This window comes from Bos indicus, chromosome 2 (assembly GCF_029378745.1).
Source record: "Bos indicus isolate NIAB-ARS_2022 breed Sahiwal x Tharparkar chromosome 2, NIAB-ARS_B.indTharparkar_mat_pri_1.0, whole genome shotgun sequence".
Classification (NCBI taxonomy): Eukaryota; Metazoa; Chordata; class Mammalia; order Artiodactyla; family Bovidae; genus Bos; species Bos indicus.
In genome coordinates this window covers 5,724,681-5,747,421 of record NC_091761.1, presented here as the reverse complement: position 1 = coordinate 5,747,421, position 22,741 = coordinate 5,724,681, and the positions used below count along the sequence as shown (strand labels likewise).

Below are 22,741 nucleotides of genomic sequence, written 5' to 3'. Positions count from 1 at the left end.
TATTTTGCAATACATGAAAATGACATGAAATTTAAATTTCAGTGTTCCTAATTCAATCTGTACTGGAACACAGCCATCGATGCTCATTCATTTACGTTTTGTCTATGGTTGCTTTCATGCCACAAAGGCAGAGTTGAGTAGTTGCAGAAGATCTGGAAGCATGTTTACTGTATGGCCCTTTATAGAGCGTGTTTGCTGAGCGTGAGTGAGGTGAAGCTGATGTCCACATCAGGGCTGCCTTAGAACCTGGAAGGAAACATTTGTGTACCTTGTTTTTTGTATAGTGCACTTTACATTTTAATCGCCTGTGGATTTTTTGTTATTTCCTAGCAGAAGGGCCCTGGTTGACGGATTTATAGCAAGTTTGCTCGGCTGACTTTTTATCAAACAGGTTTGAGACATACTTTTTCCCTCAAAGCATACAAATAAGAAGAACACGGAATCCAAAGGTTATGATAACCCGGCCAGTTCACCGTTGAAGATCTCCCAAATCGTGCCTGATACCCGTTTCCTAGCCCCTGCCGCCACCTCAGCCCTTTTGTTGCCTTCCCCCATCTTCTGCACATATTTGCCGTTAACGCCAGCTGGATAGCTCCGAGCATTTCCTTTCCTTAATCCAGTGTTGGAAAAAGAGAACATTGTTTATAGGAATGATTTTGGTATAAAAACACGGTCGAGCAAAATTAGGAAAATAACTGCTGACCGTCAGATTGGTTTCCTTCTTTTACCTTCTACTTTTCATTCACTTGGATTTAGAAAACAAGAAAAGTATTAAGCTTGGAAATTACCCAAGAAATGGAAAACAACCAATAGAAGGAAACCCCCCAGGCTGTATTCTGTAGAGAGAAGAAGCCGCCGTGTGCGTCTAAACCAGCCCGACTGGCTCAGAAGAGAGAGATCGGAACCTTGTGCTTGGATTCACCACTTGAGGCTTTTGTTCATTGTGTTTTCACTTGTAATTTTGGTGGCGGTGATTGTGAGGGTGAAAGCTAGAGGCTGATAGGCATTTATCAATTTCATAAGCATGCGATATCATGGATTTTTTAAAACTAATGAACTTGTATCAATTGAACTCATAGGAAAAAAGTATTTGATTTCCAAGTAGTTTATTATTCATCACTGGAGGATAGTTTTCAATGACCTTGAGAGTCTCCTTGTGAAGCTACTCGGTGTCTTGTGTATTGCAAGTGAGGCCACATGTTCATACGTTCTCATTTTTATCCTGTCCTTCCCCATCATAGTGAGGTAGTTACAATCCTAGGCATATTTACCCTACAGCCACCTGGAAGGAAGCCAGCAATGTCATTACAGATGGCAGTGTGCCCAGACTATCTTAAAAAAGCATCATCTCTGTGACTAATTAAGTTTCAGGAAGGGCGACGTTTGCTTTTATATTAACAAGCATTTTGAAAAGGCTGAGAGCAGATATGTTAGAAGCAGTCTTCTTATTCCTAAGAGTTCATGGTTGCATTTAATTGTCCTTTAGTTTCTCCACTCCTGAATTTGGAAAGCCATCTGTTGGATCAGGGATATTCTGGGCAGGGGGAAAAGGAGTTGATGTTTGCATGTTTTGTATTTCTACTAGTGACTCATTTTTCTTTTTTTTTTTTTTTTAGGGTTCTGTACATTGGTCTGGCCTGTAATACAGCTCGCTATATTTATATTTCCTACCTGGAAAACGCCTGGACTGTTCTGCCCATGGAAGTTCTTCAAGGTAAGTTAATAGTTGGAGTTAGGATTATTTTCCTACCTGAGTTATGACTGCATGAAAGTTCAGTGGCCTTCAGCATCTGACTCTACAGAGGAAGGACAGACACACTGTTTTATATGAGTTTGAAACGGTTGTGAAGGAAGAGGTGACATCAGCGGGACTGGCTCTTCAGTTCCTCTGAGTGTTCTGTGTTTGTCAAGCCAAACAAAGCTGGACTGTTTCCCACACCCTGTGATTCAACAAAGAAAGAGGAACTCTGCAATAAACTCTTACATACAATTGTGAGGTGTGCACATCCAAAGGTGGTTTTAAATATAAGAGGATTTATGTTTTAAAGATTTTGGTGTTTTTGTCGGTTAACTAATTGACAAAAATGTTTGCCATAATTATTTTATTTCTTCAGTTACTTTGATCACAGCTAGTGATTTGTAACTAAAGCTTTACAGTCAGACTGTTGTTTTCCTGTGAACCTTTAAAATCTTTGCTCAAATATCCTGACCTAAGCTCTTCTCTTTGCTTCACTGGACTGTTTCCCTGAAACATGTAACTTTGAAAAAAGTTTCTTGCCATGTGGTTTAAGAACAGTGAAAACATAGATTTCTATTCATTAGCTCTATATAATCCAGACTGTATCCTGAGAAGCTCTGTTAGCAGCTTGGCTGTTCCATTTGGTGATTGGTATTATGATTAAAATAAAGGTTCAGGACAACATCATTGGAATTTAGGTCTTCTGGGACCACCCAGGCTCCTAAAGCATTAATTGTACCAAATAATCTGTGATTATATACAATTTCATTAGCTTTATTGATTGCTGTTATCATTTTCCGTAACCCTAAAGATACAAATACAGTACCATCAACATAATTCTCTATCATAATATAGAAGATGAAAGATTCACAATTATATATCTAACTGAAATGTACAAAATGCAAGGTCATTCATCAGATGCCATCGTTTCAAGAAAAAAAAATTATCCTAATTGAAAGGAGACATAATTTATAGTCATATGATAATTATAAAATTCAAGTATGTACACACTTTAAAGATGTTTTTCACAGGTCTGATGCAGTGGTATAAATGATGAAAACAGATTCTATTTATAAATATATATATATATATAAAAAATGGAAATTTGGTCTTATGGTAAGAAATTGTTTGTAATCATGAGAACTCTTGAAGAGTCTTAAGGTGGAGCATACATCTCAGTGTTCTGTCATATAAGAAAAAGCACAAAATATGAAATGCAGGAAAGAAATGTGCAATGATAACAAGATATATGCAACACAGTTCTTAGGAATTCCACCTCTAATTCCTACTCTGTTCTATGAGGAAGATGCGCACCTGATTTAACTACTTTATTTATTGGTATGATATCAGGTGCAGACCCTTATCTAAGAAATGAAACAAACAAACAAAAAAACCCAGTATACCTGTCATAATAATACATGCATGTACTTTTTTCTCTCCTTTTAATTTAATATGAATTAGATGAAAAAAGATGGTTTGCATTAGTGACTTAAGAAAATAGAGCTAATGAGAGAAGTTTTTTTTTATGATTAAAGAAGATATTTATAACAAGAATTTTGTAAGAGGGAAGAAAACAAATGCTGTTGTGAATCGAGACACTTTTTTTCCTGTTAATTTATCAAAGAAATGTTTAACAGCCACCACAAGTCAAGCAGGATGCCGGGTGCTAGGAATGGAATTAAAAAACAATGTATTAACTTAGCCCTCAAGGTCTCGCCGACTGTTCTGGAAGGCAGATGTGTAAACACATGGCCTGCTACCCTGTGTGTTAGATGGAATCAGGAGCAATGTGCCAGGTACCAGAGATGCTGCAGAGAGGGAATGATTAGCTTTGTGAAGCAGAGAGTGGGAGGATGGAGATATTGTTAAACGATTCCCCAAGGAGATCATAGGTGAGCAGGATTTTGACGGGGGACTAGGACTCCAGCCAGGGACCTAAGGAGAAGTGGAGATGCTGGCTTAGAGCAGAGCCCCCTGCCGAAGCAGTCTGTGCGGAGCAGACTAGCCTCCCGGGAACCCGAGCGGGAGACCCTGGCGAGGGCTCGGTGGGTTTGTCGTCCTCAGCTGCTGACCCAGGATGTGGTTTTATAAATTGTACATACGTGCCTCTCCGGGCAGTCACCCCTGCCTCCTGTGGCAGGCTGCAGTTTATACCTCTGTGTTTGATTTTATTTCACCTTGTGCCAGCAGAGACCTAGTTACTGATCTGAAGTAAGTAAAAAGGGGGAATCTGTAAATACAAAGAGCCTCCTCGTCTAACAGGGCTCTGGGACTGGCTCCACAGGGCTCTCTGTGTCTAAGCCTGGAGGGGACGGGTCCATCCCCTGGCGGAAGTAAGGCCTGAGTGTTTTGGCTGTACACCACAGTCTCCCTTGCCTTTGACCCGTGCCTGCCACGGAAAACAGTGGATTATCTATGTGGAGTAAATCCTGAGTTTTAGGAACACACTTCTGAGTGAACAGGGTTGTTTTCCAGTCTGGATTCTTGCATATTTGCAAGGCTTGTCCAAATGACTGTCAAGTCCTGGTGCTTTAGGCAGCTCTAATGGTGATGCAGTCAGACAAGAAATGATGACAAAGCAGGAACGATTTAATTACAGGCCAAGCCCGCTGTCACGATAGATGCCCCGTAACCCCGTGGCAGGAACTGCTACCTGACAGTTTCCAAAGACCCAGCCATAGGAGGGGAGGGTGGGGTGGGGGAGGTTGGCTTTCACCCTAATGCTCACGACAGCACTTGCACTCTTTAATTCTTCCCCCGAGCCACACGAGAGGGTCTTCTTAAAAAAAAAGAGGCGAGGGCTGGCTCCTCATCGTCCCTCTCACCCCTTGCCTCGTTCCCCAAACACCATGAGAACCAGCACCCTCTGAGCAACCAAAGGGGCAGAGACAAGGGGTATGCTTGAACCCATATCTCGGGCTGCTCCTCTCTTCCTTTTTGGGGCTGCCTGTAACTGATGGAGGATGCCTTGTTATTCCACATTCCTGGAAGCTGTTTATCATCATCTTAGCATTTGGTTCCTCAGGCCATGCTGGTAATAATTGGCAGATGGGATGGGGATAAAGCGTATTTCTTCTCCTCTAGGCCCCTAGGAAAGAGGCCATGTGGGTAACTATCTGGGGATAGAGGTAAGACTGTTGGACACTGTTGGGGATCACGAACATGTTTCTTTTCCCTGCTCTTTCTTACATATAGTAGCCAGTGTCTCTTGCAGCAAATGTGTTGTTCAGTAGGCAACTGGTGCTACTATGTAAAGAAGCAGAAAGATACATTTTCTACTCATAAAGAGCCTGTGGTGGTTTAGTAGCTAAGTCATGTTAGACTCTCTAACCCCATGGACTGTCGCCTGCCAGGCTCCTCTGTCCATGGGATTCTCCAGGCAAGAATACTGGAGTGGGTTGCCATTTCTTTCTCAAGGGGACTCTTCCTGACCCAGGGATGGAACCCAGGTCTCCTGCATTGCAGGCCAATTCTTTACCAACTGGTAGTCGGTGGTAAGGAGCCTGTAATTTAATTTAAAAAGAGATGGTGAGTCTAAGTGCCTCAGAGCATTGCTGGTTGCAGTGGAAGGGGTGGGATAGTTTATATTTATTTAAAGATCTCATTTTCAAAACCCATAGGTTTTTCTCCTTCTGTATGAGAAGCATTTAAATATATTCTTGATTGTGAGCAGGAGTATACACTTTTGATAAAAATCAAGGTCAAAAAAAAAATCAAGGTCAGATTTGTTATGCTCATTTTTATGTGGGTATTAGTTATAAACCCTTGCAAGACTTAGAGATGCATGTGATCCAAATTATTCTTGCTATTAAAATGTATTTAAGGAGAAGAAGGCCAGACCAGGACTGCTGTAACTGAAGAGGTCCTTCTGTGGTGCTCACCTTAATGGCTCGAGCACTGAACTGTGAAAATGAGGTCTGTGTTGGTTCCTCGTCTGCAGGACGCTTGATCAGTAAGATGTGGGTTAAGATTTTGATAGAAGATAGTTTTTTAATGTCACCAGTAGGAAGGCTTGAACTGACATTCATGAAGCTTTACCTTCTTGTTTAGTATGCCTGCTCAGCCAAGTGAGAATCACGTTTCCTCTCCTCTCATGTTCTGGTAGAGTGCGGAATTATGAAATATTAGCTATGTGGTCCTTATCTGACAGTGGAAATTCTAGCTGTGATTCTAGGCTGCTATCATCCATATTGGAAATTTTCTGTCTGACTTAACTCTTGAAACACAAGTAGCTTGTCACATGAATACATAATATATACAGAATGCTCTTGATATTTCAGTGGGTAGACTGACATACGGAGGTCATTGATGTTACTGTGAATTTTTAATCAAAAGAATCTTATAAATTGTAACAGAGCAGTTTTATTCTTTATCGTGCCCATGCTTTACAGTTACTGAAAGTTCTTATTAATACATAACATCTTCAAAATAGACATTATTTTGTCCCTTTAGAATTTAAATATCTCCTGCCCCAAGAATGCTTTGCTGGCAAATTGCATCTGACATTTAGCTCTTCCTTTTCTGAACTGTTCTCAAACTTAGGGACTGTGTTACAGTTTAGCACTTACTTGTTACCCAGTTATTTTATGGAACAAATATTACTTCCTGACTTGGTTTTAACCCTTAAGAGCAAAGACCACATCTTATGCTTTTTGAATTCTTCAAAGAGACATGGTCATAGGAAGACATACTATAAATGCTTTTTTTCTGGTTTCACAGTCCCCTGAGAGATGAAATGTAGTTGATGTTTTCTAATTATTAAAGCTTTTGAATAATACAGGAGGTTCTGTCTCAGAGACTTACAAATATGGGAAGAAAAGCTGAAAACTAAATTTAAAAGTTGAATCTTTAATATGATAGCTTTTCCCCTAGGATGCCATCCTGCCATCCACTGCGTCTTTCTAAAAACATCAGTGCGTCTTAATTATTTACTTATTTATGCTCCTACATTGTCCTGTATATTATTTGAGACAGCATACCAAAATATGCAATAATCTGGAAACCATACAGTGCTTGAATTAGATCATCTTGCCAGCTCCCCTACCTGTAGGTCTGTGTCCTTTACACAAACTGCTTAATCACTCACTCTAAGCCTCTTAGACTTTTGTGCCACAGATCAGGCTGAAATGAGTGTTAAATAAATTAATTTATGCAAAGTATTTAGCATATTACCTGGCACATAGTTAGCTTTCAATAAATGTTAAATAATATGCAATAAAGTAAAACAAAGAATTATCATAAAAATTAGGACCAGGAGAAATACAATTTAGAAAATCCTACTCTAAAAAGTTAAATTGCGACTATGCATTAAAGCCTTGCCATAAGTGACTAGTCAGTGAACAGGTTTTTAAAGTTATCTTCGGGGAAGTGAAATGTTTACAAGCTCTGCAATAAAGAAGTTCTTCTGGGAGGCTGCTATGAGGAGACACTGAACAACTGGGACATAGTGCTTTTCAGTCTCGACCTTACACACAGCAGTGTGTGCTGGCAGGCTTCTCAAACTTGTTTCAAGATATGCCAAGCGTGAAAAGAAGAGAAGTGAAAAGCAAAGGAGAAAAGGAAAGACACACCCATCTGAATGCAGACTTCCAAAGAATAGCAAGGAGAGATAAGAAAGCCTTCTTCAGTGATCCATGCAAAGAAATACAGGAAAACAATAAAACAAGAAAGACTAGAGATTATCAGCAGATGAATGGATAAGAAAGCAGTGGTACATATACACAATGGAGTATTACTCAGCCATTAAAAAGAATACATTTGAATCGGTTCTAATGAGATGAATGAAACTGGAGCCTATTATACAGAGTGAAGTAAGCCAGAAAGAAAAACACCAATACAGTATACTAACGCATATATATGGAATTTAGAAAGATAGTAACAATAACCCTGTGTACGAGACAGCAAAAGAGACACTGATATATAGATCAGTCTTGTGGACTCTGGGAGAGGGAGAGGGTGGGGAGATTTGGGAGAATGGCATTGAAACATGTATAATATCATGTATGAAACGAGTCGCCAGTCCAGGTTCGATGCACGATACTGGATGCTTGGGGCTGGTGCACTGGGACGACCCAGAGGGAAGGTATGGGGAGGGAGGAGGGTTCAGGATGGGGAACACATGTATACCTGTGGCGGATTCATTTCGATATTTGGCAAAACTAATACAATATTGTAAAGTTTAAAAATAAAATTAAAAATTTTTTAAATTAAAAAAAAATAATTAAAAAATAAGAAAATCAGAGATACTAGGAAACATTTAAGGCAAAGATGGGCTCAATAAAGGACAGAAATGGTATGGACCTAACAGAAGCAGAAGATATCAAGAAGAGGTGGCAAGAATACACAGAAGAACTGTACAAAAAAGATCTTCATGACCCAGATAATCACAATGGTGTGATCACTCACCTAGAGCCAGACATCCTGGAATGTGAAGTCAAGTGGGCCTTAGAAAGCATCACTACGAACAAAGCTAGTGGAGGTGATGGAATTCCAGTTGAGCTATTTCAAATCCTAAAAGATGATGCTGTGAAAGTGCTGCACTCAATATGTCAGCAAATTTGGAAAACTCAGCAGTGGCCACAGGACTGGAAAAGGTCAGTTTTCTTTCCAATCCCAAAGAAAGGCAATGCCAAAGAATGCTCAAACTACCACACAGTTGCACTCATCTCACACGCTGGTAAAGTAATGTTCAAAATTCTCCAAGCCAGGCTTCAGCAATACATGAACCATGAACTTCCAGATGTTCAAGCTGGTGTTAGAAAAGGCAGAGGAACCAGAGATCAAATTGCCAACATCCACTGGATCATGGAAAAAGCAAGAGAGTTCCAGAAAAACATCTATTTCTGCTTTATTGACTATGCCAAAGCCTTTGACTGTGTGGATCACAATAAACTATGGAACATTCTTCAAGAGATGGGAATACCAGACCACCTGACCTGCCTCTTGAGAAACCTGTATGCAGGTCCGGAAGCAACAGTTAGAACTGGACATGGAACAACAGACTGGTTCCAAATAGGAAAAGGAGTATGTCAAGGCTATATATTGTCACCCTGCTTATTCAACTTATATGCAGAGTACATCATGAGAAATGCTGGGCTGGAAGAAGTACAAGCTGGAATCAAGATTGCCAGGAGAAATATCAATAACCTCAGATATGCAGATGACACCACCCTTATGGCAGAAAGTGAAGAGGAACTAAAGAGCCTCTTGATGAAAGTGAAAGAGGAGAGTAAAATGTTGGCTTAAAGCTCAACATTCAGAAAACTAAGATCATGGCATCTGGTCCCAATCACTTCATGGCAAATAGATGGGGAAACAGTGGCAATAGTGGCTGACTTTATTTTTGGGGCTCTAAAATCACTGCAGATGGTGACTGCAGCCATGAAATTAAAAGACGCTTACTCCTTGGAAGGAAAGTTATGACCAACCTAGACAGCATATTAAAAAGCAGAGACATTACTTTGCCGACAGAGGTCCGTCTAGTCAAGGCTATGGTTTTTCCAGTCGTCACTTATGGATGTGACAGTTGGACTATAAAGAAAGCTGAGCACCAAAGAATTGATGCTTTTGAACTGTGGTGTTGGAGAAGACTCTTGAGAGTCCCTTGGACTGCAAGGAGATCCAACCAGTTCATCCTAAAGGAGATCGGTCCTGGGTATTCATTGGAAGGACTGATGCTGAGCTGAAACTCCAATACTTTGGCCACCTGATGCAAAGAGCTGACTCATTTGAAACAACCCTGATGCTGGGAGGGATTGAGAGCAGGAGGAGAAGGGGATAACAGAGGGTGAGATGATAGGATGGCATCACAGACTCAATGTACATGAGTTTGGGTAAACTCTGGCAGTTGGCGATGGACAGGGAGGCCTGGCGTGCTGTGGTTCATGGGGTCGCAAAGAGTCGGACGTGACTGAGCGACTGAACTGATCTGAGCTGAAGGGTATAATAACTTCCCAGGTGGCGCTAGTGATTTAGAACCCGCTTGCCAATGCAGGAAAGGTAAGAGACTCTAGTTTGATTCCTGGGTCATGAAGATCCCCTGGAGAAGGGCATGCTATCCCACTCCAGTACTCTTGCCGGAGAATCCTATGGACAGAGGAGCCTGGTGGGCTATAGTGCGTGGGGTCACCAAGAATCGGACATGACTGAAGCAACTTAGCACACACGCAAGGTTATTATGCCAGCATGTAAAATTCACAAAGGCCCCCAAAACATTGGTGTATTAACTACAGACCTTTTTTTTTTTTATTAAAAAAAAGCAACTTATAAGTCTTTTTTTTTTTTTTTTTTTTGCAAAGTGAAGTTTATAGAAGCTTCATTTTCCACTTTCACTCACACATGGGAGTTAGTTTTCTCCATCCTTACCCAGGGTACCTTTTTTCCACAAATGCTTTTTCCTCACATCCCAGCCCGCAGGCCACTGCCTGCTGAGTTTCATTCCAGCTCTTTTGCTCAGTTGCCAGTATGTGTGAAGCCCTGAGCCAGGCCCTAGCCTGTTCATTCTCCTCAGGGAGCTCGGTCAGCTCCTCCTTCAAGTGCATCCTATCCCCTTCCATCCGCGAGACTGTAAGCTCTGTAGTGCTTAGAGATATGTTCTGTGTATCGCCACAGTCTCAGTGCAGAGCAGGGCCTCTGGCACCTAGTCTGGCTGCTCGGTAAGTGCTCGTGAAGGAATAAATGAAGCAGATTCTTGCAGCGGTTTCTTAAGTATATTGGTGGGCTTGGGAGCATCGATTGTCGCCTGCCATTCATAAAGTTACCTTCATGTAAGACGCAGAAGGTTCTTGAAGCTTCTGCTAGGACCACTGTTCTTGGTGGGGCCCTCTTCTCTCTTTGGAAGGTCCCTTGCTGTTGGTGGCCCTGACTTCGGCAGAGAGACTGGCTTGCTGTTTACCTGCTGTGTCCCTTTCTTCATAGACACATGCTGGACTCCACCTGCCTGTCTCCCTAGCAGTTAGGTATGAGCAGATGACTGACTGGTAGTAAGCAGGAATGACGTGTCGCTTGTAAACCCCCTCTAAAGGCTTCCCCGTGTCATCTTCTCCTCCCTCCTCCACCGGGCACTGCTGCCCAGGTGCCCGTGTGTGGAGCGCAGCAGTGAGCCCGCCTCGGGGCCCTGAGGGGCTCCTTGCCCACTGGACTTGACGTGAGCAAGGCAAGAAACCGCGCAGTGGGTGAGACCACTAAGGCTCCGAGGCCTGTCTCTCACCACAGCAGCACGACCGTAACCAGTACTGACTCCTTTTTTTATTGCCTGCCCAACGGAGGTTCTGTTTGGTTTTTCTTTTTCTTGTGTTGTTTTTTGAAGAAGAGTCTCTTACTGATTTTCACCACGTTGATCTCTCAGAAACGTCTTTTAATCTCAACGTTTGAATGGTCCAGTGAACTAATTGAAATGTCTGCTTTGGTCCGTGCATGGAAAAGGTTTGTCACAGGTGATCTAGTGTGCCAGTGCTAAAGGGATGTGTCTGTTTTGTTGAGTAAGCGCATGTCAGTGACAGAGCAAGAAAAACAAAACCACCCTAGTTCCCCAGTGCTTTGTCAGTTCTCACCCCTCCCTGCCATTATGATGTGATTTCCCCAAGCCAAGCAGCATTGTACAAAGAGCAGCTGTCTACTTGGGAAGAAGGATTTTTTTTCTTGTTCATACCTGCCATGCGTTGTAATAGAGCATGTTTGTGAGCCAAGACTGAACAATCTTGAACTTCATGTGGCAGAATCAGGTGGGAATGTTGAGTATTATAAGGTATGGAGTTCTCTGGGGCAGATAAAAAACTCGATATTATGTGTGCTCTGAGCACTTTTAGAAGGGAAGAGAGGAAGGTAGTGAGAATATACTTGAAAAAAATTGATAGGTTGTTGGGCATGTTTGATATTATCAATAAAACCTCTCAAATTAGATGATTACCTTTATTATAGAATAATAAAGAGAAGGAAATGGCAACCCACTCCAGTATTCTTGCCTGGAAAACCCCATGGACAGAGGAGTCTGGCGGGGTCCAGTCCATAGGGTCACGAAGAGTTGGACACGACTGAGCGGCTAACACACACTATTATGGAATATTTTCAATAGTTATGAGAAGGTACAGTTTATTTCTTAAGCACTGAAGTGCTTCAAATTCTGTTCCACTACCCTGATGTCTGTATCACTTTGGAGAAGGCACTTTAATCTCTGTCCCTTGGTTTCCCTTTTGGAAAATGAAGAAAAAAATGGTAACTGTTACTAAGAACAACAGATGAGATAATGCTATATAAAATACTTAGCACAGTTCTGGTAGAGTAAACTGCTGTAACAACATTAATGGAAATTATTGTTGTTGTTGTTTAGTCACTAAGTCATGTCCGACTCTTTTTGTGATCCCATGGATGTAGCCCGCCAGGCTCCTCTGTCCGTGGGACTTCCCAGGCAAGAATACTGGAGTGGATTGCCATTTCCTTCTCCAGGGAGTCTTCCCGACCCAGGGATTGAACCCACGTCTCTTGCATTGGCAGGCAGGTTCTTTACCACTAAGCCACCACAGACTTAAAAATTATCATTATTAATGTGAAAAGTTAAACATTCATCTTAATTCTTTCCAGTGGTTCAAGGTTACTGAAATGTAGTGTATTCACAAACAGCTAAGGTCCTGGCAGCAGGTGGTGTGAAAGTATCTCTAAATTTCTGTTAGCCTTGAAGGTGATCCTGAGGGACCCAGGGAAGGGGAAAAGGCTGAGAAGCTAAGTTTCCATGACCTGTGTGATCTTGGAGAATCACTAGTTGTCAGTTAACCTATGGTGTTGAATTGCCAAACACCTTTATTAAGCACCTGTTATGTGAGTTGGTGTTGAATTGCCACTCAAAGTTACCAGTGGTTTGATGACAAGTTGTCAAGGAAGAGTAATACATATTGCAAGGAGAATCAGTTCATGTGCCTTTGTTACTATTATCAGTCAGGGAGGTAACATCTTTTAATTTGTCCTGTTTGATCCACCAACTTAGTTATCTCATACTACAAGGTTTAAAAACGGGTAACTCTAGTATAAACATATTTACCCATGCCACTGAATACATTAGCTTATTTCATTATGTAGAGAATAATCATCTATTCCTTTTCATAGTTATCTAATAAAAAGGCAAGCACATAAGAAACCTTCTCTTTTTCCTGCTTATGATATCTCTTACCCTTTAAATTTTAAAGGAAAGTTTTTTTATACCTAAAATACAATTTTACAAATATGGAAAATGGATTCTTTTTTTAGATTTTTAGATTGCTTTATGATTCAAAGTTAGAGGACTAGAACACAAGTGTAGTAAAAATATTGGCAAGTGTTTCAGATTATTAATAGAATTACTAGAAGTCTGCATTAGTTTAAGAACAAGAACTACAACTCCACAATAGTCTTTTGTATACAAGGTGTTGTTATCAACCGAATGCTCTCTTGTGGATTTAGATTTGCTAGTTCTTGGAAGTAATATGGATTCTTCCACTTACATGATATTTTGAAATAAGGTATTTCAGATGAACCAATTTTAATTCTACATCTACCTTGGAAAATGTTGGAGCATATAGACAGAATTGCTTTCATTCTGCTTTTAGTACCAGAGAAAATTTTTTCTCTAAATGCTTTACTATTTTTCCCTTCAGTTAAAGCCCTGAGTTGCTTTAAAGAATGTAGTTTCCAATTATCTAATCAGTCCCCAAAAGCAATAAGGAAACTCTAGAATTCTAACTATAGAGAGTTTTTTATAACTGCCACTTAATACCAGCCAACAAATTTAGTTTAAAAGTATCCTAATTTTCAGTCATCCTGCTGGAAAATGCTTTAATTATCTTAAAAGACTCAAAGTTTTAGAAAGCCCTTGCTACTGCTGCTGCTAAGTCACTTCAGTCGTGTCCGACTCTGTGCGACCCCATAGACGGCAGCCCACCAGGCTCCCCCGTCCCTGGGATTCTCCAGGCAAGAACACCGGAGTGGGTTGCCATTTCCTTTTCCAATGCATGAAAGTGAAAAGTGAAAGTAAAGTTGCTCAGTCATCTCTGACTCTTCGTGACCCCATGGACTGCTGCCTACCGGGCTCCTCCGCCCATGGGATTTTCCAGGCAAGAGTACTGGAGTGGGGTGCCATTGCCTTAGGACTGGAAAAAAAAGAAAGAAAACAAACTCTTTATTATTGAAAGATTTTGTGTGTGTCCAAGCCTTCACATTTAAGAGAATAACTGCTAGAATTATATTTGATATAGAATTATAGCAAAAATACATTTGTTACCATTTGGTAACATAAAGGGCTTCCCTGATGGCTTAGATGGTAAAGAATCCGCCTGCAATGTGGGAGACCTGGGTTTGATCCCTGGGTTGGGAAGATCCCCTGGAGGAGAGCATGGCAACCCACTCCACTGTTTTTGCCAGGAGAATCCCCATGGACAGAGGAGCTTGGCGGGCTAGTCTATGAGGTTGAGAGTCAGACACACTGAGCATCATATAAATACGTAGACCCATCTATGTCTCCTTGTAAATCCTGTAATTGATTGCTGAAACACAGACATAACAATCGAGTTGGCATCACCATTAAAATTAATTTAAAACCATCTCATGTGGTTTCAGTTCTTTGATGATTCATCTTTAAGAAATGACTTCCAAAACCTATGCTGGTTATTAATTAGAATTGATTTTGAATGAATTTCATTTTATTTATTGGAATAGTTTTGAGGTTTTTCCCTAAGTGCTAATGAAAAAAGTCATATCTGAAAAGTTAGCAGCATCTTTAAAAATTATTGTTTAAATAGATATATATATATAATAATATTTAAATTGTATACTACTGTCAACATTTATAATCAAGATTCTATCCAGGCATTGTTCAATTTGGAGAAGGCTGGCATTATCTAAGGTACTGTAGTTGTTAAGCCTGATAAAGCAAATATTTCATTTGAATTCTGTTGAAATTAATTAAGTATGCATACTGCCTCTAATCATCTAGCTCATCTTTCTAGTTAAAAAACAACCTACTTTAAATGATTACTGAAACATACATAAGAAAAATTATTGTGATATTTCTCAAGGCATATAATCTAATATACCCAGTGAAAATAATGTTTATTCTATTATGGTCAACCGCTGATGCTGAAGAAGCTAAATTTGACCAGTTCTATAGAGACCTACTGTATAATCATAAGGGATTTCATTTAGGTCATACCTGAATGGTCTAGAGGTTTTTCCCTACTTTCTTCAATTTAACTCTTAATTTTGCAATAAGGAGTTCATGATCTGAGGCACAGTCAACTCCAGGCCTTGTTTTTGCTGACTGTCTAGAGCTTACATTATAAAGTAGAAGTGACAAATAGACTCAAGGCTTTAGATCTGATAGGTTGCCTGAAGAACTATGGATAGAGGTTCATGACATTGTACAGGAGGCAGTGATCAAGACCATCCCCAAGAAAAAGAAATTCAGAAAGGCAAAATGGTTGTCTGAGGAGGCCTTACAAATAGCTGAGAAAAGAAGAGAAGCTAAAGGCAAAGAAGAAAAGGAAAGATAAACCCATCTGAATGCAGAGTTCCAAAGAATAGCAAGGTGAGATAAGAAAGCCTTCCTCCGTGATCAGTGCAAAGAAATAGAGGAAAACAGTAGAATGAGAAAGACCTGAGATCTCTTAAAGAAAATTAGAGATACCAAGGGAACATTTCATGCAAAGATAGGCAGAGTAAAGGACAGAAATGGTATGGATCTTACAGAAGCAGAAGATATTAAGAGGTAGCAAGAATACACAGAACTGTACAAAAAAGATCTTCATGACCCAGATAACCACGATGGTGTGATCACTCACCTAGAGCCAGACACCCTGGAATGTGAAGTCAAGTGGGCCTTAGGAAACATCACTATGAACAAAGCTAGTGGAGGTGATAGAATTCCAGTTGAGCTATTTCAAATCCTGAAAGATGATGCTGTGAAAGTGCTGCACTCAATATGCCAGCAAATTTGGAAAACTCTGCAGTGGCCACAGGACTGAAAAAGGTCAGTTTTCATTCCAATCTCAAAGAAAGACAATGCCATAGAACATTCAAACTACCATACAACTGCACTCATCTCACATGCTAGCAAAGTAATGCTCAAAATTCTCCAAGCCAGACTTCAATAGTACATGAACTGTGAACTTCCAGATGTTCAAGCTAGATTTAGAAAAGACAGAGGAACCAGAGATCAAATTGCCAACATTGAAAATGGATCATCAAAAAAACAAGAGAGTTCCATATAAACATCTATTTCTGCTTTATTGACTATGCCAAAGCCTTTGACTGTGTGGATCACAACATAATGTGGAAAATTCTTCAAGAGATGGGAATATAAGACTACCTTACCTGCCTCCTGAGAAACCTGTATGCAGGTCAAGAAGCAAGTTAAAACTGGACATGGAACAACAGAACTGGACATGGAACAACAGAACTGGACATGGAACTGGTTCCAAATTGGGAAAGGAGTACATCAAGGCTGTATATTATCACCCTGTTTATTTAGTTTATATGCATAGTACATCATGCAAAATGCCAAGTTGGATGAAGCATAAGCTACAATCAAGATTGCTGGGAGAAATATCAATAACCTCAGATATGCAGATGACACCATCCTTATGGCAGAAAGTGAAGAAGAACTAAAGAACTTCTTGATGAAAGTGAAAGAGGAAAATGAAAAAGTTGGCTTAAAACTCAACATTCAAAGAAGAAGAGGATGACAGAGGATGAGATGGTTGGATGGCATCAGTGACTAGATGGACATGAGTGTGAGCAAACTATGGGAAATGGTGAAGAACAGCCTGGAGTGCTGCAGTCCATCCATGGGGTCGCACAGAATCAGACATGACTGAGCAACTGAACTGATGAAGACCTACAAAAACTAAGATCATGGCATCTGGTCCCATCACTTCATGGCAAACAGATGGGGAAACAATGGAAATAGTGACAGACTTTATTTTCTTGGGCTCCAAAATCACTGCAGAAGGTGACTGCAGCCATGAAATTAAAAGATGCTTGCTACTTGGAAGAAAAGCTGTGACCAACCTAGACAGCATAATTAAAAAGCAGAGACATTACTTTGCCAACAAAGGTCCGTCTAGTCAAACCTATGTTTTCTCCAGTAGTTATGTATGGATGTGAGAGTTGGACTATAAAGAATGCTGAGCACTGAAGAAATGATACTTGAACTGTGGTGTTGGAGAAGACTCCTGAGAGTCCCTTAGACTGCAAGGACATCCAACCAGTCCATCCTAAAGGAAATCGGTCCTGAATATTCATTGGAAGGACTGATGTTGAAGCTGAAACTCCAATACTTTGGCCACCTGATGTGAAGAACTGATTCATTGCAAAAGATCCTGATGGTGGGAAAGATTGAAGGCGGGAGGAGAAGGGGACGACAGAAGATGAGATGGTTGGATTGTGTCACCGACTTGATGGACATAAGTTTGAGCAAGCTCCAGGAGTTGGTGATAGACAGGGAAGCCTGCTGTGCTGTAGTCCATGGGGTCTCAAAGAGTCGGACATGACTGAGCTACAGAACTGATGAAGACCTACAACATCTTCTAGAACTGACACCCAAAAAAGAGGTCATTTTCATCATAGGGGACTGGAGTGTAAAAGTAGAAAGTCAAGAGTTACCAGGAATAACAAGCAGGTTTGGTGTTGGAGTACAAAATGAATCAGGGCAAAGGCTAACAGAGTTTTGTCAAAAGAACATGGTGGTCTTAGCAAACACCCTTTCCCAACAACCCAAGAGATGCCTCTGTACATGGACATCACCAGATGGTCAGTACCAAAATCAGATGGATTCTATTCTCTGCAGCTGAAGATGGAGAGCCTCTGTACTGTAGTCAGCAAAAACAAAACCTGAACCTGACCAGCTCAGATCATGAGCACCTTATTGCAGACTTCAGACTTAAATTGAGGAAAGTATGGAAAACCACTAGGCCATTCAGGTACGACCGAAATCAAATCCCTTATGATTATACAGTGGAAGTGCAAGTAGATTCAAGGGATTAGATCTGATATTCAGAGTGCCTGAAGAACTATGGATGGAGGTTCATAACATTGTACAGGAAGCAGTGACCAAAACCATCCCACAGAAAAAGAAACGCAAAAAAGCAAAGTGGTTATCTGAGGAGGCTTTACAAAAAGCTGACGAAAGAAGAGAAGGCAAAGGCAAAGGAGAAAGAGTAGTGTATCCAACTGAATACAGACTTCCAGAGAACAGCAAGGGGAGATAAGAAGGCCTTCTTAAATCAACAATGCAAAGAAATTGAGGAAAACAGTAGAATGGGAAGGACTAGCGATCTCTTCAGGAAATACCAAGGGAACATTTCATGCAAGAATGGGCATGATAAAGGACAGAAGTGGTAAGGACCTAATAGAAGCATAAGAGATAAAGAAGAGGTGACAAGATACACAGAACTATATAGAAAAGGTCCTAATGACCCGGATAACCATGATGATGAGGTCACTCACCTAGAGCCAGACATCCTGGAGTGTGAAGTCAAGTGGGCCTTAAGAAGTATTACTATGAACAATGCTAGTGGAGGTAACAGAATTCCAGCTGAGCTATCTAAAATCCTAAAAAGATGATGCCATTAAAGTGCTGCACTCAATATGCCAGTAAATGTGGAAAACTCAGTAGTGGCCACAGGACTGGAAATGGTCAGTTTTCATTCCAATCCCCAAGAAGGGCAATGCCAAAGAATGTTTCAACTACCATGCAGTTGCTCTCATTTCACCTGCTGCTGCTGCTGCTAAGTCGCTTCAGTCGTGTCCGACTCTGTGCGACCCCATAGATGGCAGCCCACCAGGCTCTGCTAGCAATGCTCAAAATCTTTCAAGCTAGGCTTCAGCAGTATGTGAGCCAAGAACTTCCAGATGTACAAGCTGGGTTTAGAAAAGGCAGAGGAACCAGAGATCAAATTGCCAATGTCCATTGGATAGTAAAAAAAGCAAGTGAATTCCAGGAAAAAATCTGCTTCATTGACTACGCTAAAGCTTTTGACTGTGTGGGTCACAACAAACTGTGGAAAATTCTTAGAGATGGGAATACCAGACCACCTTACATGTCTCCTGAGAAACCTGTATGTGGTCAAGAAGTAACATTTATTAGATTGGTGCAATGTAATTGCAGTTTCGGACCGTGAACTTGAAATCGTTTTAACTAGGCTTAAAACATCTTTATTAATAAAAATAATAATGATTACAGTCAACACATTTTTGCCAATGAGAAATAAATCTGTTTATTCCTGTAGCATAAAAACCCTCTCTTCAGGATTCAGTTAACTCTTGGAAAGCACTTTCTGCTTCCTGCTGGTTGTGGAAGGCTTTTACCTGCAAAAAGTTGTCGAGATGCTTGAAGAAAGGGTAGTCGGTTGATGCAAGGTCAGGTGAATCTGGCTACTGAGGCAAAACTTCAGAGCCCAATTTGTTCAACTCTTGAACCGTTGATTATGCGGCATGCTGTCGGGTGTTGTCACGGGGAAGAACTGGGCCCCTTCTGTTGACCAATGCCAACTGCAGTCATTGCAGTTTTTACTGCATCTCATCAATTTGCTGAGCATACTTCTCAAAGGTAACGGTTTCACCAGGATTCAGAAAGCTGTAGTGGATCAGACTGGCAGCAGACCACCAGTGACCATGATCTTTTTGGTGCAAGTCTGGGGCTTTGGGAAGTGCTTTGGAGCTTCTCGGTCAACCCTTGAGATGGCCATCACCAGCTGTCATATAAAATCCACTTTTTGTCACAATCTGATGGAGAAACGGCTTGCTATTTTGCAGAATATGAGATGACACTTCAGAACGATTTTTTAAAATTTTTGGTCAGCTCATGAGGCAACCACTTATGGAGCTTTTTCACCTTTCCAATTTGCTTCAATACTAAATGACCACAGAATGGTCAATGTTGAGTTCTTTCACAACTTCGATGACGGTTCTTGGTTGTTGTCAGCTGCCTATGGCAGGCCATTGCACTCCTCATCTTTTGAGGCTTTTGTCTCCTTTGTAAAACTTGAACTGCCACGGCACTGTATATTCGTTAGTTTCTGAGCCAAATGCATTGGTGATGTGAGTGTCTCTGCTGTTTTATGACTCATTTTGAACTTGAATCAAGAAACTGATAAAATTTGCTTTTTGTCTAACATCATTTCCCTAAGTATAAACAGCAAATAATGTCATTAGCAAAAAAATGAAGCGAGAAACACCCATTAAAATGATGTATAACATAACCACATATATTTAAGAATGTATTCTAATATCAAATGGTAAAGTTCTACAGTGCAGAACTGCAGTTACTTTTGCACCAACCTAACAGAACCAGACATGGAACAACTCACTGGTTCAACACTGTGAAAGCGGTATGACAAGGCTATCTATTGTCACCCTGTTAATTTAACTTATATGAATTGTACAACATGTGAAATTCTGGGCTGGATGAATCACAAGCTGGAATCGATTGCTGGGAGAAATATCAAAAGCCTCAGATATGCAGATGATATCACTATAATGGCAGAAAGTGAAGAGAAACTAAAGAGCTTCATAATAAAGGTGAAAGAGGAGAGTGAAAAAGCTAGCCTATAATTGAATATTCAAAAACTAAGATCATGGTATCTGGTCCCATCACTTCATGGCAAATAGAAGGGGAAAAAGTGAAAGCAGTAAAGACTTTATTTTTTTTGATCTCCAAAATCACTGCAGATGGTGACTGCAGCCATGAAATTAAAAGACGCTGCTCCTTGGAAGGAAAGCTATGACAAACCTAGACAGTGTATTAAAAAGCAGAGACATCACTTTGCCGACAAAGGTCCATATAGTCACAGCTTTGGTTTTTCCAGTAGTCATGTACAGATGCGAGTTGGACCATAAAGAAGGCTGAGCACCAAAGAACTGATCCTTTCAAATTGTGCTGGAGAAGACTCTTGAGAGTCTAGTCAAAGCTATGGTTTTTCCAGTGGTTGTGTATGGATGTGAGAGTTGGACTGTGAAGAAAGCTGAGCGCCGAAGAATTGTTGCTTTTGAACTGTGGTGTTGGAGAAGACTTGAGAGTCCCTCGTACAGCCAACCAGTCCATCCTAAAGGAGATCAGTCCTGGCTGTTCATTGGAAGGTCTGATGCTGAAGCTGAAACTCCAATACTTTGGCCACTTGATGCAACGAGCTGACTCATTGGAAAATACCCTGATGCTGTGAAGGATTGAAGGCAAAAGGAGAAGGCGACAACAAAGGATGAAACGGTTAGACAGCATTATCGACTCAATGGACGTGAATATGAGCAAACTCTGGGAGATAGTGGAGGACAGAGGAGCTTGGTGTGCCGCAGTCCATGGGGTGTCAGAGGCCTACACAACTTAGCAACTGAATAGCAATGTATTTGATTACATGCTCAACACTGTGAATTTTACCTTAGGTGCTGAATATTTTTGCTTTCCTACAAATATTCTTGAGCTTTGTTCTGGAACATACCTAAACTTAGAAAGAGTATGACCCTCTTGAGTCTTGCTTTTAAACATTACTTAGATGGGACCAGAACGTTGTTTAAACTAGGGCTCTTTCGTAATACTAACACACGACCTTTTGTTTGTTTGTTTTTATCCTCAGTGTCTTTTAAAAACCTTATTTTGCATTAGAGTGTAGCTGATTAACAACAATTGTGAGAGTTTCAGGCGGACAGCAAAGGTACTCAGCCACATACATACATGTACCCGTTCTCCCCGAACTCCCCTCCCATCCTCGCTGCCGTGGAACAGTAAGCAGAGCTCCCTGTGCTGTACAGAAGGTCCCTGTTGGTTGTCCTAAAACAAGACCCTTCTGAATCGAGCAGTCCCAGGAATCACGAGTTTTTCCAGTTTGGCTGGTAGAAACGGGTACTATTCCCGGCCCTGGATGGGCTCTGAGGAGTGTTTTTTGTATTGTCTTGGGCATTTCTTTACCTGGCTTTGGATGGTTTCTAACACATGCACCTGTTAATCAGCACTCTGCTGGACACTTGAGGGAAGCCATCTGCGGGCCTCTGGAGTTCCTGTGGCGCGCTCTCTCTGGCTCTCTGACCGGGAGTCCCAGCTGCCCCGTCTTCCCAGACTGTGCCCCATCTCCTCAGTTTGCTGGCCCCCTCTGTGCCTTGCGGCTGTCGGACTCTGGCCCAGTGCACTGGGCCCCTCACTGTTTCCCGTCTCTCAGAGATCACTGCCCTTATTGCTGACGTCCAGTGTCTTAGGAACTATTGTTTCATATATTTTGTCCAGTTTTTGGTTGTTTCAAGAAGGAAGTAAATCCAGTACCTGTTATTCCAGTTTGGCCAGAAGCAGATTGTCAGATTAAATCTTAAATGAATATTACTCTTTCAGTTTAATTTTCCAAAACATGGGTTAAAACTTTCTGATGATGTTATCTCCAAGTGAGATTAGTTTTCAGGAGCAAGCCCATATCTTAATGTAAGCAGTACCAGATGACTTCTTAATCCTTTGCGGCTGTTTATAAACCTGCTGTGATGGTATCTTCCTGTTCCATGTAAAGCTGTGTTCTAATAAAGACTTAAATTCATTTAGTGTGTAGATGCTGTACCTTAATGATCAATTTTTTCCCAACCTGTTATCTTTATCCTCCTCTCCCTGCCAACCAATGGTGAAGATATAATGAAACTGGTGATGAGGCATTGTAAATAATCCCTGCAGTCTTTTGGAAAACAAACTGGAACTATATATTAAAAGGCAAAAAAGAAAAAAATGATTATATCCTTCGAGTCATTAACCCCACTTGTAGAATTATAGCCAATGTAAATAAGATACATAAAAGCTATCTCTCTGAAAATGTTAATCATAGTGCTAATATACTGGAAAAATTGGAAATAATTTTTAAAAATCGTACTTGATTTACTTCATTATTTTCAGATGTACAGCAAAGTGGTTTTTTTAGATTATATTTCATTACAAGTTATTACAAGATACTGAATTTCCTGTTATACCGTAAATCCTTATTGCTTATCTGCTTTTTGTATAGTAGTTTTATCTGTTAA

At 40.8% G+C, this 22,741-nt stretch overlaps 1 protein-coding gene across 3 annotated transcripts in view; it reads left to right on the top strand.

Annotated features, from left to right (window-relative positions):
- Positions 1-22,741, top strand: part of MFSD6 (major facilitator superfamily domain containing 6) — an 89,177-nt gene that overhangs the window by 57,155 nt on the left and 9,281 nt on the right. For all 3 annotated transcript variants that reach the window (XM_070802151.1, XM_070802150.1, XM_070802152.1), the window contains one exon: positions 1,617-1,714. In XM_070802151.1, coding sequence (XP_070658252.1) covers positions 1,617-1,714 — 98 coding nt within the window. The remainder of the gene's footprint in view (positions 1-1,616; positions 1,715-22,741) is intronic.